This window comes from Lepidochelys kempii, chromosome 12, assembly GCF_965140285.1.
Source record: "Lepidochelys kempii isolate rLepKem1 chromosome 12, rLepKem1.hap1, whole genome shotgun sequence".
NCBI lineage: Eukaryota > Metazoa > Chordata > Testudines > Cheloniidae > Lepidochelys > Lepidochelys kempii.
Window position 1 is genome coordinate 26636133 of NC_136391.1, and position 18398 is coordinate 26654530.

The 18398-nt window shown below is 41.6% G+C and overlaps 1 protein-coding gene and 1 long non-coding RNA gene across 3 annotated transcripts in view; one reads left to right on the forward strand and one right to left on the reverse strand.

Annotated features, from left to right (window-relative positions):
• The window catches only part of LOC140896331 (uncharacterized), a 504982-nt gene that overhangs the window by 53105 nt on the left and 433479 nt on the right, over positions 1–18398 (forward strand). The gene's annotated exons all lie outside the window — the stretch shown is intronic.
• CDH5 (cadherin 5) overlaps positions 2616–18398 on the reverse strand; it is a 56572-nt gene continuing 40789 nt past the window's right edge. Inside the window, exons 5-12 of the mRNA XM_073307948.2 lie at positions 15383–15550; positions 14725–14912; positions 11511–11764; positions 10627–10769; positions 8404–8528; positions 6931–7039; positions 6405–6650; positions 2616–5281 (exon numbers count right to left, since the gene is read on the reverse strand). Of these exons, the coding sequence (XP_073164049.1) occupies positions 4788–5281; positions 6405–6650; positions 6931–7039; positions 8404–8528; positions 10627–10769; positions 11511–11764; positions 14725–14912; positions 15383–15550 (1727 nt within the window). The 3' untranslated portion in view covers positions 2616–4787. The remainder of the gene's footprint in view (positions 5282–6404; positions 6651–6930; positions 7040–8403; positions 8529–10626; positions 10770–11510; positions 11765–14724; positions 14913–15382; positions 15551–18398) is intronic.

Sequence of the window (18398 nt, forward strand, 5' to 3'; positions counted from 1 at the left end):
CTGGCATGACCTTTTATTACATAAAAATAATACAATAAAAATTCATGATCGACTAAGAATAAAAGTCAAATGTATGTTTTAATTAAATGAATAACACTTAAAATATTTGGTGAAAGCAAAATTATTGCAGGTATTTAATTGATCTTTCTTTGGAAAAATGCATTTCATTGTAACTTAATTGACATATGTATTGCACTTTTAATGCAATGCGGCTAAATTTGTGTAATCTGAAACTTTTATATTCTGCTTCTGACAATTAGCTCTGAAAGAACTGATAGTTTTCATTTGATTTATATTTGTGTAAATACCAACAGTCTGGGCAAGTCTCTTTAAAAAAGTTTTGGCATGATCTTTCTTTGAGAGCGAACATAGAAAAAAGGTGATAAAGGACTGTTGTCTAAAACACGGAATTTAAAGGTCTTTAGAGTGTGAGACTTAAGTATTCACAGATGTTTGGTTGCAATTTATAGTGCAATTTAAAAGTTACTACTAATTTCTGCAAACACAGCTTTCTCTGCTGAGTCAGTCCTTCCCTTTCTGCCATGACTGTCTACTCATCTGTTGTGTGCTAGCCCTTAAATCCAGGGTTATGGGCAATATGGGGAAATGACTATCTGTTGTTTTTGTACAGTGTGAGGCACCCCTGCTCAGTCCCTTGCTTCTGGTGTGGCAGGACTAGAAATATTAGGGAGACACCAGGCCATGCCATTGCTGAGGGGTGATGGGGAAGAGTGCTTTGCATTGCTTGAAGGGATGAAATATTACTAGGGAGTAACATTGTTGAGTGCAGAGGAAGTCGGGATACGTGCATTCTGGCTGGCAGCTAAGTCGTACACACACAACATGAGGGATAGGAGTTGGGACTTTCATCTCCAAAACCAAAGCCCCCTGTCAACTGAAATAAGAATTTCTCCTCTAACTGTTGGTAATGCCTCAAACAGTTATGCAAAATTCCCTGTAATCTCAATCAAACTCATATTCCCAGCAGTCTGTTAATTACACTGGTTTCAGAGTAACAGCCGTGTTAGTCTGTATTCGCAAAAAGAAAAGGAGTACTTGTGGCACCTTAGAGACTAACCAGTTTATTTGAGCATGAGCTTTCGTGAGCTACAGCTCACTTCATCGGATGCATACCGTGGAAACTGCAGCAGACTTTATATACACACAGAGATCATAAAACAATACCTCCTCCCACCCCACTGTCCTGCTGGTAATAGCTTATCTAAAGTGATCATCAAGTTGGGCCATTTTCAGCAGCAGCAAGGACCAACCAGTGGCCCACCTTGATTATCATGCACATTGTGTAGAGAGTTGTCACTTTGGATGGGCTATTACCAGCAGGAGAGTGAGTTTGTGAGTGCGGGGGTGGAGGGTGAGAGAACCTGGATTTGTGCTGGAAATGGCCCAACTTGATGATCACTTTAGATAAGCTATTATCAGCAGGACAGTGGGGTGGGAGGAGGTATTGTTTTATGATCTCTGTGTGTGTATATAAAGTCTGCTGCAGTTTCCACGGTATGCATCCGATGAAGTGAGCTGTAGCTCACGAAAGCTCATGCTCAAATAAACTGGTTAGTCTCTAAGGTGCCACAAGTCCTCCTTTTCTTTTTGTTAATTACACTGAAAATGTCCTCCATTTGGTCATCTAAAATTGCTCAGTGCATTCCGTGATACATTTGATAACTGAGGATGGAACTGTTCTAGTGGTAGCTAATGGGGTAGTTCAAACAATAGAAGATTGTATTTTAAGGTGGGAAGGTCCTGATCCCTGTGCTCCATCCTGCAGGTGTGGGATTTAGCTGATACTATACCAGTGTTCTCTGTATATTTATATCGCCCTCTAGAACCACATTGATTCTGTAGCTAAACTTTCAAAAGATCTCCACACCCTCCATTGGGCCAGATTTTCAAAACAACTCCACACACTGAGCTCTCTTGAAAATCTGGCCCCACATGACAAGAAAATTGCTATGTTGCACACCTCTGATTTGCCTGGAAAAGGGTCTCCGTGAAATCAGACATCTGAGAGGGGAAGATTCTGTGGGAGAAGGTCTTAGAGCAGGGGTTCCCAAGTTTCATTGCACTGCAACCCCCTTCTGACAACAAAAGTTACTACATGACCCCAGGAGGGGGGGACTGAAACCTGAGCCCACCCCATCCCTGCCTCCCTGCATGGAGGGCCAAAGCCCCACTGACCTGGGGTAGGGGCAAAGCCAAAGCCCAAGGGCTTCAGCCCTAGGCAGGGGACCTGTAATCTCAGTCCCACTGCCCAAGGCAGAAGCCTGCAGGCTTTGGCCCAAGTCAGTAGGGCTTGGGCTTTGGCTTTGGCTTCCGGCCCCAGCAAGTCTAGCCAGCCCTGGCGACCCCATTAAAATGGGGTCGCGACCCACAGTTTGAGAACCACTGTCTTACAGTATAGCTTCCCAAGTACATGAAAAAAATCATTTTTACACAGCGGTCCTCCATGAACCCATGTCTATCATTCTATGGGTTTGACTTCCTTTCCCCTTCGCTAACAGATTCCAGCATTCTGTTGACTGAATTCACTGCAGCAAGTTCACCCAAAAGCCTATTGTCTTATGCATGCAGCTTATTAATTCACAGAGAAATAACACTACATTTGAATTTGGCTTTTATGTCAGTAAAAAGAAAACAAGTATAGCAATATTAAAAGAAAATATCCAGTGCAAACACCTTTGATGTATAGTAGAGATCAGTACAGTGTTCCTTAGAATAATGTTATAATGCAGACTGCAAAAAACCCCACAGTGATTATAGGAAATGTTATCTGGATGTTGTTTACAGAAGACTCTTTAGCTATGGCACTGAATAATTTTATAGCTAACATTTCCTGTTGAATAGCAACACCTTATTATACATAAAAATCTTAAAACATAAGTATTAATAACACAATCTTTATAATACAATCTTGCATTGAGGACTGGATTTGCAAATTAATGATTAAGTGAACAAACACAAATTTTAAAAAAGTACATTATTTATAAAGGGCCTGATCCAACCACCAATGGGAAGATTCCCAATGGGTTTGGATCAGGCCCGTATATGGAAAGTGTACTATAATTTGAATAATTGATGATAGTGTCCTACTAAATGTTGTATAGTGTATTTCAAAAAAAGGAGTGAAGTACTAATACGGAGACCACCCTGCAGATTTAATACCCTTGCTATTAAATCTTTGCTGAAAAAGGATACTGGGTTTTGTGCATCAGCTATGGGTGACTTAGTGAAATGCAAATCAGTGAAATTCTGCCACACTGGTTTAAAAGAGAAGACTTTAGTATTTGGATTAGCAACTATAATATAATCTAATCTTAAATCAAGAGATCAGCTAAACTAATTCCTACAGATCCTGCAAAACTGGGTATTTCATTGGCAGGACCCTGCTCCCATTAAAATTAATGGGAGTCTTACATCAGTGGGAGCAGGAGCCAGCCCATTGTCATCACTTGCCTAAATCCTGAAAACCATACATGTTTGTTTGACTAGATGCACCGTGCGCACTGGATTTCAGCTGAACAGGATGACTCCCCGCTGTGCATGAAGTTAAATATGCGCATGTGTCTTTGCAGGATCAGGGATGCAGTGGTGGTGGCATCCAAAACCTTGCTTATGTTCATGCCTTGGTCTTTCAGACAGACAGTAGAATACATAGATACAATACTTTCCTAGGTGGAAAATACCCATTTTACAGTACCTGTTTAAAAACAACATTCACAGTAATGAGACCCTTGACTTTTTTTCCCCTGAAATAGTTAAATTTCTTCAACAATATTAAAAAAGAGAACTCCTAGAAAAACCAACACCTGCTTAGCCTGTAATATGTGTGACTTGATTGTTGCAATCCAGTGAGACCTACAGTTCTGGAGCCTTAACATTCCACCTGATCTGCAGGTTCCCTGCCTGGCAGGATATAGTACATTGAATAGCACCAAGATCTTAGTTAAGAAAGGAAAATCTTTTTTTCTGAGGATAAAGAGATTTTAATACTCCAGGATTGTGCCAGAAATCCCCACAGGCAAGCTTTTCAAAAATGACCAATTAAAACCACTCTGGTGGTCTTTTAAAAATCCCAAAGAGTTCTACTATCTTCCTGCAGTAGCCATTTTTGGAGTGGAAAGGTAACTAGTGAATTGGGAAGAAGGGAGAAATCATGAATCTCTTTGAACATAATGGAAGCATCTTTAGTATTAAATGATGATCCTCCCCTTTACTGTGTAAGCAAAGGCATGAATTATCCATGCAAGATGGTACAGGAGGCAAGGCAGACTTGAGGGGGAGGTGGCTACAGATGCCTCCATTATATGTTCCTTCCCAGAGCTGCTAGACTCCTCTGTTCTTAATTTTGCATTGATAACAGGGGGTGTGACCACATGGAATGGGGAAGAAATCAGGGCCATGCTGCTGTAGGCATCAGCATATATATGGAAAACTTTTGCGTCATTACTGCCCAGCACCTGTGAAAGACATGCTTTGTGGAGCCTACCTGTGGGTCATAGAGAACTAGTGTCAATGGAGGAGTCGGTGTGCTAGCTGAGCTGCCCATGCTGCGGGAATGGGACAAGAACAATGTCATTAATTTTTAAAAATGGATTTCGTTGTAATTTTTTAACCCAAAATGCGTTGAGTTTTTGGTGTCTAGAATCATAGTTACACGAGCAGTGCAGGATGTAAAGATCTGCTGATCCTCCTTTTGCATACTAGTTGCATCTTGGCTTTCCTATCTGTCTCTAGAGGGGGGAAAAAAACTAAACACAGTTGATTTGAACTTAATACACAAAGTCTTCATTTGGCTCCAATCCATAAAGCTCAGCTAACATTTTAAATCTTGGACCCCAGTCATTTAGAAAGTCATAGTCAATATCTGAATCTGAGGATCCTGACTCCAAAGAGCTAAGAGATTCTGCAATGGACTCAGCACCTTCATAGCCATAAATGTGAAGGGTGTCATATGGCAGCAAATCCCCATCATTGTCAGCTTCATCCTTCTTCACCTCAATCATAATTGCCATTTCCCCAGTGCCAGAATTTCCATTTCCTGTTGGCTTCTGGACCTGTGCATACAGGCAGGGCCTAGTCTCCAGGTTCATGCCATTCTTGCGGACAGAGTTGAGCACAGACACGTCGTAGCTGGTGGTGTCCATTTCACCACCACCTTCTTCATCGTAGGTGACAAGCTGCTCATGAATCTCTGCCACATTCTTCCTGAGTACAGTCAGCTCTTTCTTGTGCCTCTTTCTCAGAATGATTAACAATGTGATTACTGTAGAGAAAACATATCCCAGCAGTTGTAAATAAAGGCAAATATAGAGAATTAGAGTAAACCAAACTCAGTGTAGTTAAAATTGAACATAATCTGAAGTTTTTTCAGGAAAAATGCCATTACATTCAAAAAAGAATGTATCTAAAACATTCCTAAAGTAGGTCTGATGTGTTGACAAAAGGGGCCCGTTTTTGCATTCTGTCAATCTGCTTTAGTGTTGATCTCTTCATCTCCTTAGAACTTTATTTTTACAGCACCAGACTGTTAGTCCTGGAACCTGAAGTCCTGTAGTCATGAACACAGAACAGACAACAGCAGTGCAAGCTTTCCCTATGCTGCCCTGTCAATATGCCTGAGCCCTGCCCTGGAGGGTATATCTCTAGCAGAGAGACCATAGTTCATCCTCCATAATCAGCTGGCATTTGACCTCTTTTTTGCTGAGGCTGACTTATGGGTGTGGCGTCGTGATGTGGATATTTGTCCACCAGGAACTGAGTTTGGACCATCCAATCATTTAACATCTAGGCTATCAAACAATACTCACTTTCACCCTTACCAGTCCATGTTAAACTCAAACTGATGACCTAAAGGTGAACAGCTCCATCACCCAGCCAATCCCCACATGTCAGCCAGTTCATGTTAAGCACTATATTAATATTTTTTTAACATTATGCATTCTTATGTCACCCAAGTTACAATCCTGGATACCAGCTTTTCATTCACAATACTGCAATATCCATACATCAAGTACAGCAGCCTATTGTTGCACTATTAATGGGTTATGCAATATCATTTCTATTGGTGTCTTATTGCATTGTTGTGCCCATATGAATTCAGCCTTTTGAGATAGGGGCCCTGTTATTTCTCTGGCTCAGATCTCATGTACAGTTACACTATGCCTAATGGTGCTAAATAATATTAATGGTGAAATTACAACTGCTCCTTAGTTACAATAAGACAACTATTCTCATAGACCAAAAAGAAAGTAAATGCAAGAGTTTACTGAATTTGACTGACTCTCTTAAAATGTTCTTTTTGATCCTGGAAAAGATCACAACTTCAGGTACTTCAATTAGAAAGAACATGTCAAGAGCAGAGTATGCTTGAAATATCAGATATTTACCAAGGATTGTGAGGATGCAGATAAAAATTGCCACCAACGCCTGAATGCTAACTCCAACTTGCTTAGCTGCTTCTTCGCAAAAAGTGAATTCTCCTTTCTCATCACACTTGCAGACACTGATGGAAAGTGTGTTTGTGCTGCTTAGCTCAGGTGTGCCACTGTCTGAGATGATGATAGGTAGGTAGTGGATTTTTGCCCGCTCACGGTTAAACTGTCCATATTTGACGGTGACATTAGCTGTGTTCTCTGGAAAAGGTAATGACATCTAATTAAGTGATAATGTCAGCCTCCTGACTTTCTTTATAGATTACCAATCATCTGGCACAATCCCCTGAGGCTAACTGAGCCTTTAAGGAACCCCGCAAATAGTTGGGTGGGCATGAACAACTCTTTATTTGCTGAAAAAACTTTGTTTATAAATAACAATAGCCCACTTGGACCCATCACAGATTATCTCTAGTTTTCACCTCCTGTTTCCTGGTGCCTCTTTTGCTATATGCTGAAATCTACTGAGGGGATACACTACCGTGATTGTCAACCAATGTGAAGTTGCTATCTTCTGTGGTCAGGGAATATTTGAAGTTAACGCCAGGCAACATTTCATCCTTGTCAGTAGCTGAAATCCTGATTATTACCTATAAAGATTCCAAAGTTCATAAATTTCAGGTATGCAGTGAACACAGTGGTAAAAACACTCCTTATGTAACGCAATAGCTTGTGCTGGGCCTTTCATGGACCATCTGCAGTAAGAGGTTGTGTGAAGCTGCATCACTCCAGAGGGGCCCCCAGAGAGGCGCAGTGCCTCCTGGGGCCTCCTATCCTTTGCAGTGCAATAGGAGTAATTTGATTATAGCCCTCTTCAAAGGGCTGCTTCCTTCCCCCGTTGCATGACTAGTCAGATCCACTGGCTGGTGTGGACGGAGAGTCAGAAAGATGGGTTTGCCTATTTCCTGCTTACGTACTTTTTATGGAGAGAAACTGGTGCAGAGTCTCTATACTCCCCCACAGTAGCAGGTGCTAAAAGCCAGGTAGCGTCAATCCTGCCACACACACAGGAAAGGGATTCTCTCTCCTACTCTGCGGTGTGGCTGTGTTATGGCTTGTAATTAACCATAAAGAGAAAAAACTAATGTTCATTTAAATATCTTTAGGTGGAGTTTTTCTAAAGTGCCTAATGGACTTAGAGCACTAATAACAGTGAATGTCTAAGACTTCTGCTCCTAAATTCCTTGCTTGCTTTTGAAAATCTCCCCCAAATACCGAAAACACACAATACAGCTACTGGATGTATGGCAGATGAATAATCTATATGACATCAATAAATGATATACCAAAAGTATTTCAAAATCAAGTTAAAGATCAAATACTACCCCTGGGTCTGTACACACAGCTCCCATCAAATGGTAGAATCTGGCTCAAAAACTGTAAATTAATGAATATAAATAAAAAACTTACATGTAAAAGCTGCAGCTTGAGGAACCCATGACACCTAAAAATACCAACTCTATTTGTTGGCACACAAATTGGGCGCTGATGAAATTTGCAATCTTAATATTTACTCAAGTATTCGCCTGCCTATGTTACATAGCTCAGGTTTTGCATGTATGAATATTAGGTAGATGGAAAATGAATTGCTGGTAATAACTGCCACCTTGTAGGGTTAACTGAACTGGAATGACTAATGTGCATGCATACTGCTGACCTTCTGCTCGATGGGAGGGAGAGGGACTAAGGAGAGGGATGCTCTGTGTGTGTGTGTGTGTGTGTGTGTGAAGTGATAGGTCTGTATTATAGCAGCAAAAAGACCGAAGTAGAAAAGTTCTGAGGGCTGACAGCTCCGAAATCAATGCAGTCATGGAGTAGCCACTGGAAGCACATGCAGATCAGTATTTAGGATTAGCAAACAGGATAACTCTTATCAAAAGAGTTGTGGTTTAACTTGTGGTTGTAGATATATGGTTAAGTATAAATGGAAACAACCCTCTCATGTATTACCTACCTTTCCTGGTGCAGCATTTTCACACACTTTGGGCTCATAAGGATGAGCAAATTCTGGAGCATTGTCATTTTGATCAAGAACCTGGATATAAACTTGTGTATGTGATTCTATGTCAGACAGTCTATCTGAAATGATAAACATAAAATAATGGGTTTCAGAGTAACAGCCGTGTTAGTCTGTATTCGCAAAAAGAAAAGGAGTACTTGTGGCACCTTGGAGACTAACCAATTTATTTGAGCATGAGCTTTCGTGAGCTATAGCTCACTTCATCGGATGCTGAAGTGAGCTATAGCTCACGAAAGCTCATGCTCAAATAAATTGGTTAGTCTCTAAGGTGCCACAACTACTCCTTTTCTTTTTATAAAATAATGGATGATTTATCATTCAGTTGTCTGCAGACTGAGCCCCATACAGAATTCTTGTCCTGTGCTTTGCATCATTCATGGAACTTCTTCATAATGAGCAAGAATAGTACAGTATATCACACTTTGATGAATTTATGCTCATCCTACTTATTAGATGTGAATTTAGGCCCAGATTTGTTCCTACACAGGGTTGAATGGGATGAGGGGGAGCTGGTTACGGCTCCCTGATTTACTGTGCTGGACTCTGTGTAGGTTGTAACTACCTAGGGGCTGCTCTAAACTATGCCAGCTGTCTATAACCCGAAAGGAATGTATGCCAGTTGAAGATTGCCAAAGTGTAACAAGGAGGCTATTCTCCTTCCCACTTGCTCCTTGGCTCTTATGGCAGGACTTAAATGTTGAAGGGTCTGGCCTGGGAAGTGGTTACAATGGCTCTACATATGGATGTGAGGCGAATTTTGCTCTCTTTGTACTGTGGGAGTATAATCAGGCAAGATGCTTTTTCTATGACTTATGTTAGAGATCCAGGCATAAAGGTTAGTGGTTTTAAGTGATTCATTGCATTTGTACTGAAGGCTAAGTATTAAATCTGGTTTCTGGATTCTAGAGGGAGAAGACTTGCTGAGCTACCTTGAATCTAAAACATACATTGTATTTTACAGAATCTATACTTCACCTTTTAATGCTGACCAAGCAGTGTTCTTGAGTATCATTAAAGTGCCATATTGAAAGTTACATTCACTAAATCCAGTAGAACATAGATAATGTGGATTTTTTCCTCCTCGTACCCTTCAGTTTTACTAGTACTTTGAACTAAGAGGAAATTATTAGAGGTGAAATTGCCTCTGATGGAGAAGTGGGACAAGGCCACTTTAGAGTGATGCTATGCAGGGTTGCTGCTGTCCCAGCAGCTGTGTAGTGGGATTCTGCCATCTTGCATGCTTTGGAGGTTGAGCTCTGTGCCCTTCCTGCAATAAGTAGGTGTGAATGACAATGATGTGGCAGGCTCTGGGGATGCCTCTGGACAAATCCATTTACCTGAACATCCTGGGGAACAGTTGCTATTCCAGACTGCTTGTTGAGTGTCAGCCATGCACTGGCTCAAAAGTATATCTAGCTCAGCGGTTCTCAAACTGGGGTTGGGACCCCAAAATGGGTCGTAACCCTGTTTCAATGGGGTCGCCAGCGCTGGCGTTACACTTGCTGGGGCCCAGGACTGAAGCCAAAGCCTAAGCCCCACCGCCCGGGGCTGAAGCTGAAGCTCCAGGGCTTCAACCCTGGGCAGCGGGGCTCAAACTTCAGCCATGGGTGGCAGGGCTCAGGTTACAGGACCCCTGCCTGGGCTGAAGCTCTTGGGCTTTGACTTTGCACTCCCCACCCGGGGTGGCGGGGATGGGGCTTTAGCGTTGGTCCCTCCAGCTGGGGTGGAGGGGCTTGGGCAGACTCGGGCTTTGGTCCTCCCTCCTGGGGTCATGTAGTAATTTTTATTGTCAGAAGGGGGTCGCAGTGCAATGATGTTTGAGAACCCTTGACTAGCTTAAAGAAACAAGGTATATTCTGGTTAATGAGCTGAGTGAATTTGCATATTAATAACAGTCAAATTCTGAAAAAAGCATACTCCGCTCACTTGCTGAAATACACATTTGTTGGATTTGAACGTTTGCAATGCAAAATCATTCTAAAGCAAACATAGGCACTTTGATCAAAGGGGTGCATTAGCTTGTGTCAAATGTTGACAGGTTTTGTTTTTGGTTTGGCTTTTTTTCCCCTCTTTTAAACAATGATCATTCAGAAGAAATATACTGATTCTCTCCCCCCCCCCCCCCCGCAATGAAACCGGTTTCTAGTTGACACTTACTGTCTGCCATGATTTCTTGGGCTGCCACGGTTAGGTTATGCCAGGCACTGGCTTCTCTGTCCAGAGGCTTTGAGATGAAGATATCTCCACTATTGGATATTTTGACATAGTCCCCACTAGGGCTGGATCTTCGGAGGGTATATCTGTGTTTTATTTAAGAAGGATAATCCTCAACAAAACAAGAATAGTAACAGTGTGTAGCATTTCAGTGATTCATAGCAGAAGGTCTGGAAGTTGTTCAAAATTATATGATAAACTGCAGATCTGATCATTTGCATTTACCATGCGCTTTGCTAACCATTCTCCTCTCGGACTAACATTTTAAACAGCTTCAAACACGTGGCAGAGAAATATTTTCTTCTCTTCCAGCCCTCCTCACCAGATAGAATTTCCCCCCAAAATTACCTGGGCCAGAATAGAGTAATTAGCCCAATATATCTTATGTCAGCTAGAAAATTTTCCCAAATTTGTTGTGTAGATTTATTTATTTATTACTCCTTTGCTGATTTTAAATTAGTTCACTTTGTTTTAATTTTGGAGACTATACATGTCAAGGCAGTAGTTGCAATATAAAAAATTGCAACAGTAATTGTACAAAAACATAAAGTAAGACCTACAGAATTGTGCATTTTCACTTGTCTGCTAATCTGCATAGGCATAATGCGCATGTGCTATCATAGTGACTGTATGTGGTAATTGCATGTGCAAGTGCCCAGGCACTTAACTTTTGTGCAGTTATTGTGTGTGTGTGACTGCACATGCAGATTATGCATTTTTGCATACACAGTTCTGAAAGTTTGGCCAACTTCCTTTAAATTCTCAACATTTTAAAGATATAACAATGTCATTTGCTGGGAACTGATGTAGTATCCAGCATCATTTACCTGATTTTCCGTTTTGCTGCATCAGGATCTACTGCCAAAACTGTGCCAAGTGGGTTTTTTGGGAGGTAGTTTTCTTTTATTTTATAAACATAGGATGGCTGAGAGAAGATGGGAGGCTCGTCAACATCAAGAATTTCAATGGTAATGGCTGCAATGCTCTTTGGCCCACCAGACTTGAAGAAACGCATATTAACTGTTGGATCAGTTGCTTCAATGTCAAACTTGTACTCTTTTATTTTTTCATAGTCCAATGGCTAAATGAAAAGAGAAACATTCTCAGTCAGTAATAAAAATGCTATATATGCAAACTAAAGCACTGTACTGCAATGTGTGATTTGGAAATGCTAGTATGTTGTAACGGAACGAGATTATCAGGGAATCATTTATTCAGTGAATTTCTCCCATTTTATGTGTATTTATTACTTGAGCAGCTTGACTTTTTTCACAAATCTAGTCTTTATTCAAAATTCAGCACATAATTCTCAGTCTGTACTTTTATGTTTACAGTTCTGTGGCTACAAGCTTCAGTCAGAGCCAGCTATCTCTGACCGTAGGCAGGATAGCTAGTCTAAGGTGATCTGAGCTAGCTCCTTTCTTGAAAGGTGAGGCTGAAATCCACATCTCTGCCCTTCCCAACCACATTCATTGAATGCAGGAGATGGGGCTTTCTTGCCTGAGAGCCAAGACCCTTAACTGTAAACTACAGCCAGCAATCCAGCTAATAGTAAACAAACTATACCAGATTCTTATTTCATGGTAGAGGTCTGTTGGTGCCCTACCTACCAAAGAGAGGCTGGCTATGATAGGCCTCTCAGCCAAACTTGCTCACTGTGTGCAGAGTAGATTGCAGCGTTCATGCTACGTGTGAGAGCAATTGAACTCAGGAGAGATTTGGACATTTTGCCACGAGTTTGGAGTGGTGCAATATTATCAGTGCTTTAATGTAGCCAGAAATGCCTGGAAGTAGGCATGTCCAAGAGAGAACAATTTAATCTACAATGAAATAAGAATCCGGTATAGTATTTCTTTTTTGGGGGTGTGTGTGGGAGGGGGGCGGGCAGAATTCCTTTTCTGTATCCTATCAGCACCATACCTTCGAGTGCTGTCTTGTTTGCTTTTTTTAAAAGCTGCATATTTAGGGCAGTAGGAATGCTGCAAATTTCATCTCATGCCTTGCTGTAACTTGAACTCACTAAGGCTATAAAGTGTGTATATTCAGGATTCCTACTGCAAAGCTTGGATCTGACCTAAACGTTGGAGAGAGATTTCACAGCCTGCACAGGACTCAAGAAAATAAAACAACATCTCCAAACAGCTGTGAATGTTGAGATGCTCATAATCTCTGAGTTGGTATTCTGTCCGAAGCATTCAAAAGCCATGTAACAAGTCATCAGAATCATGAGATTTTGAGAAGTAAAAAAATGTGGGTATATTTCTTTGTCTTCTCATTTTGTTTTTAGGGTTCACATTTTCTTTTTTTCCCTTTTTCAACCATAAATGCTAGAAACCTATTTTTTTAATGAAATCTGAGATTCTCCTGCAATCACATTACTGTAAGAGCTGAGGCTTTAAGAAAAACACCAACCATCCCTAATTTTGAAGGTTGAGTCCATCTCTACCTTGTAGATAGTGTAGGTGTAGACAGCAGTGTTTGAGATACCCAGTATTCCTCATATAATACACTAATCTGAAACATGCTAATTAAATAGTGATAAAGGTGTTAAACTTATGACTGGACATAGTGGTAGAGACAATGGCCTTGAAACTGTTACATAAGCATTGACGTTTTGCCTTAGAGGACAGTGCAAACTTATCTCTGAGACAAAAACATGGGGACAAATTCATTCTTCTGGAAACTCCACGGATTCCAGTGAAATCGCATCATGGATGACTCTTGTCCATTATGAACTTCAAACAATGAACTGAGCCTTTAAGTAGTTCAAGTCCCGACTCCCCTTTTCTCCCACCCCTACCTTCTTCCAGATCATGTGCTCGAGCAGGTGAGGAAGAGTCATGCCTGCTTTGTAATATAAGCAGCAGCATTTTCCCCACAGTGGGAGAGGCCTGCAGGGAGGAGGAGATGCTTGGAGACCTGGGGAAGAGCAGCAGTTTGGTGGAGGTGTGTTGGGAACTGCGGTACTAGCGGCTGTGCCTTTAAGGGCTGAGCTTCCCGGATAGCATTTGGGTGGGGCTTTGTGAAGCTCTTGTTAAACTCAGCCAATTAGAAACAGACTCAGAATAAATCACAATAAATCTTGCAAGCACTCGCCACTTTCAGCACTGTGGGATCACTGAACACCACAGAAAGAGGCCATGGAGGAGGCCTAGTGACGAGGCCAATGTTACCAGCTCTTACGATTTTTATGAAGTCTTTGTGTTTAAGACCCTGATGCTGGAATAGAGGGATCTGAGAATCTCAGCTTCATTTAAAAAAAAAAAATTCTAGTCCTGTTGACGACAAAGAAAAGCTTGAAAACATGAAGTGTGTATATATAGTCAAACAGCTCAGGAACCAGGAAGCAAATAAAAACAGAACTGAATTTATAATATAAAGTAGTATCATGATTTTTTGGGGGGGCGGAGTCATGATTTTTGAATTCTTGGGGTTGGTAGTGCTGAAGCTAATGATGAAATATCCCTGATACCAGTGACGCAGGTTTGGGAGCTTGAGGGCAGGGTTTTGGGGAAGGCCCAGGCTCGTGGAGCCCCTACCACAGTACCTGGAGGTAGTGTGAAAACCCTCCTGTTTGCAGGGGAAAGGGTGGGAAAGGCAGTGAAGACTCCGGGAGGACAAAGTGCTATAAAACTTAAAGAAGGGAGAGGTAAAGAGATTAACTAGAAGAGTTTGAATTTTTCACTTCATTTGGACTTTGACCCCAGAAGGGGGTCAGGAAAGTCAAAGCATTGAAATTACTGGCCCACCAAGCTATCCAAATACCTAAGGACAGGGGAAACTAAGACGCCAAGCTGAGGGGAATCTGAGGTGTGCAATCTGGCATCTGATCAGGTAAGTCTCCATTATACACTGTGTGGGAAAATGAGTTTTTTATCCTACTAATACCGAATCAATGCACTTAATATGTATGTTACCTTGAAACTAAAAAAAAAAAAATTGGATTTTTCTGTTCCATATTGTTTTTAGAGTATAGCTTGCCTAGATATCAATTGTCAACACAACAAACAACACATTTTTCTTTGTCACTAGGAATTGTACCTTCTTTGGCTTAATTATTCCTTCGTTGGTGAATGCATTTGGTATAATTTCAAAGGTATCTCTATAGTGTCCTCTGACAAAATTATACTTCGTGTTTCTGTTTTGTGGCTCATCAATGTCTTCTACTTTCAATCTGCCGACTTCACTTCCTACTCGAATGTTTTCAGGGACTTTAAAGTGGAACGATTCTGTTTTAAAACAAACAAACAAATTTAAAAACCACAGCCCCCTAAACACCACACATTCAAGTGAGAATTCTGTTAATCAATTGTTCATCTCAATTTATTTTTAGTAACAAGAACATAATTTCACAGAGAATACTGAGATTTGTCCCTGCAGACAAAGTAAGTTTTTAATTTTAAAAACTGCATTGATGCTCAAAAATGTCAAGATACCACTGAATGGATTTATTCTGCCCAGGATGTGCATCACAGCTTAATTGCAAAATTCAGGGCCTTTAATCAAACTTAAGCATACAGTGCTGGGTGGGGGGTGGGAAATGAGGAATCGGGAAGGGAGGAAGTTCTAATCATTTCAAGAGATATTTTAGCAATTTTTATAAAGAAATAAATCTTGATTGGATAAACTCTGATGAAACCATTTGTTTTAATCATGCCTGTTCGTGCCTTTCAAACAAAAAATCACTCTCACAACTTACGCTGTTTAAATGTTGGGAAGTTGTCATTGATGTCGGATAAAGTAATGATGACTGTAGCAGTGCTTGAATCCCCACCGTGAAGCCCTGGAGAATCTTTTGCTTTAACAACAATTTCGTATGTAGACTGAGTCTCTCTGTCTAAATCAGCTGTGGCTGTAGAAATCACTCCTTTAAAAAACACATTAAAAAGGATCAGTTTGTGATGTTACGCCCCATGTTCCTCATAGAAGTATTGTTATGAGATGAATATGGCCAGGGCCGTCCCTAGCAATTCTGGGGCCCTACGCAGCCCCGCCCCCAGGGAAAGGGGTGTGGGGGAGGGGAGGAGCAGGGGGCAGGCCCCAGGCCTCTGCGGAGGGTGGGGCTGTCTTGGTGGCTAGGGGGGAACCACTCACCGGCGGTGTGGCTGGGGCTTGGTCGCTGCACTTCCCGCGGCCGGTGAGTGCAGGCCCAGCCTTACTGCAGTCCTCAGGGGGCTGGGGCTGGGGCTGGGGCTGGGGCAGAGCAGGGACAGGAAAAGGCGGGGCTGGGGCGGGGCGGGAAAAGCTGGAGCAGCACACAGCTGCGCAGGGCACCAGGAAATGTGGTGCCCCAAATTTTCTGGTGCCCTATGCAGCTGCCTACTTTGCGTATGGGTAAGGATGGCCCTGAATATGGCACAACTAAGATATGTTTTATGCAAGATGGGTCATGTGAGGTTTATTGGAAAGGTTATGACTTACTGAATGTGATTATCCAGTTTGTATGAATGTATCATTTCTGTGTCTGAAGTTAGAAATATTGACTCTGTAATAATTACAACTGTGTTTTCACCTGGGGAATGCCCACCAGACAGTATGCAAACAGCCTGGATGGGCCATTAGGAAGGACAATGAGACTTTGAAGATACTACTCTAGCCTCCTTCCTGAGAAGTTTCCTGGGAGGCTGCTTTAACCCTGCAGGGTCAGGTGATCATGTCACCTAGTTCTGGACATCATTTTGGACTTCTGGTATTTTTCCATTAGAAGAGGTGGGGGTCAAACTAGGAAACAAAGGATTCCTGCAATGTGTAAATCCTATTTAAGGCTGGGGAATGAGTTAATCTTGGCTCGTCTCCACTGCCTCTCTCCCCAAGAAGGAAGACTGCTGAAAACACCAGAAGAAACAAAGGAATTAAGCTGCGAGGGTGGGTGGGACAGCAGCTGAGCCCAGGTGAGAAAGGTCAGCCTGTGAAGGGTATATGAGGAGATTTAAGCTGAAAGCAGTGCAGTTTACCTTCAAGAAACTCTACAACCTGCATAAAACAACATTTAGTGTGAGAAATTACTATTTGTAGTTAATTTCTTTAATGCATTAAGCCTAGTTGGCACATTTTGTTTTATTTGCTCAGTAATCTGCTTTAATGTTTTCTATCCCTGATAATCACTTAAAATCTACCTTTTTGAAGTTGTTAAACTTTTATCTTTTTGTTTATTCTAAAACCTGGTTTGTGTGATTCATAACTAGGGGATGGGGGAGAACGAATTTCATGAGCTTACGCTGTATAGATCTCCATACAGTGGAAGACCATATAATTTTGGGTTTATACTCCAGAAGGTGTGTGCACTGGAGTGCTGGGCAATTCCCCGAGCTGAGTCTTTCCACACACTGCTGATTGCAGATTCTGTGTGGTTCTACAGCTGGGTGTGTCCCGACTGGGGGTGTGTGTGTGTGTGTGTGTGTGTGTGCGTGTGCAGCAGGACAGGGTGAGGGAGCCTTGGCTGGTGGGCTCACTGGGACCCCAATATATCAGGTGGCCGAAGTGGGGGGTCCAACCTGTCACATTTATTCTAGCATTTTTCACTTCTTGGCAATCTTCTGTTAGATGTCCCTGCGTGTACTTCTGCTGTTGGCTTTAAGTAGCGTTTTGGCTATTGCTTCTAATGCTGTGGTTAGAAATCTGATTTCTAAATGATGGGATGTTTTGTTTATCTCCATACACTATTTTGCATTTTTGAATATTTTGATTACAAAGCCACAAACACTGGCTAAATAGTATTCTCCTATTATAGATATCCTTTGTAGAGGTACTGCAGCTGGAAAAAGTAATGGATCCTTGCACAGTGTACTGCTGGGAATAACGTTACTGGTTTAAACATGTACATCTAATAGCCGGGTTTATTGTATGATGAATGAATTAGGAAACGCTCAGGTATTTGGGAGTAAGGGTAAAGCCCTTTAAAGTGTGTACATGTACTCTGTAGAAGCAATATTTTATGTACATCTGGATATAATCAGGCTCATGCGCTGCCCCCTATTTCTACTTAGCATGGGAATAATCTGAGGTGTGGCTGGACACAGAAAACATTGGCAGATCAAGCACGTTAACGTGTAACAATAGCTCCACAAAGGTCCTCGAGGGCTTGCAGAGCAAGGTCTCCATGAACTTATTGGAGAAGTCAAGTTCAGTGCTATGCTGCATGCATGTACATCCAGCCAAACTATGGTGCCATGGCTTTGTACGTGAATGCATCTAATGTAACAATGGAAGTCGTGGCATTCAACAAATGATGCAGCCTTTTTCTCTAGTGGAGATCAGTTGACTGTGGGTGGTGGAAAAAATGAGTGCTGTACGCTATCTCAAAAGGTGTCTGGAAAAGCTGTCAGACTTCCTTTTTAATTAATCTATAGACACAACCTCAGCTTGAAGCTGCTATTTATATGCATAAAGATTCTGGGAAATGGTAAAATTCATTTACATATTTCAAATGTATTTCTATAGTTTGAATATTTATAGGAACCCTCCTGCTGTACTATATCATCAAAAAGGTGACCATTGCACTTATTGGAAAAATTAGTGAATCTATGCCTTGTAATTGGTATGAAGACGGTGGGAGCTAACTCTCTGCCCCATATAGCAAACAGCATGATGGTAGACCTAAAATAGAGGTAAACACAGTATTTATAAAAGTTAACTACAATCCTGAGTGGTTTTACAAAGCTCCAGTAAGGCAGACAATGACTAACTCAATTGTCAGTGCTTAAGGGCCAAATCAA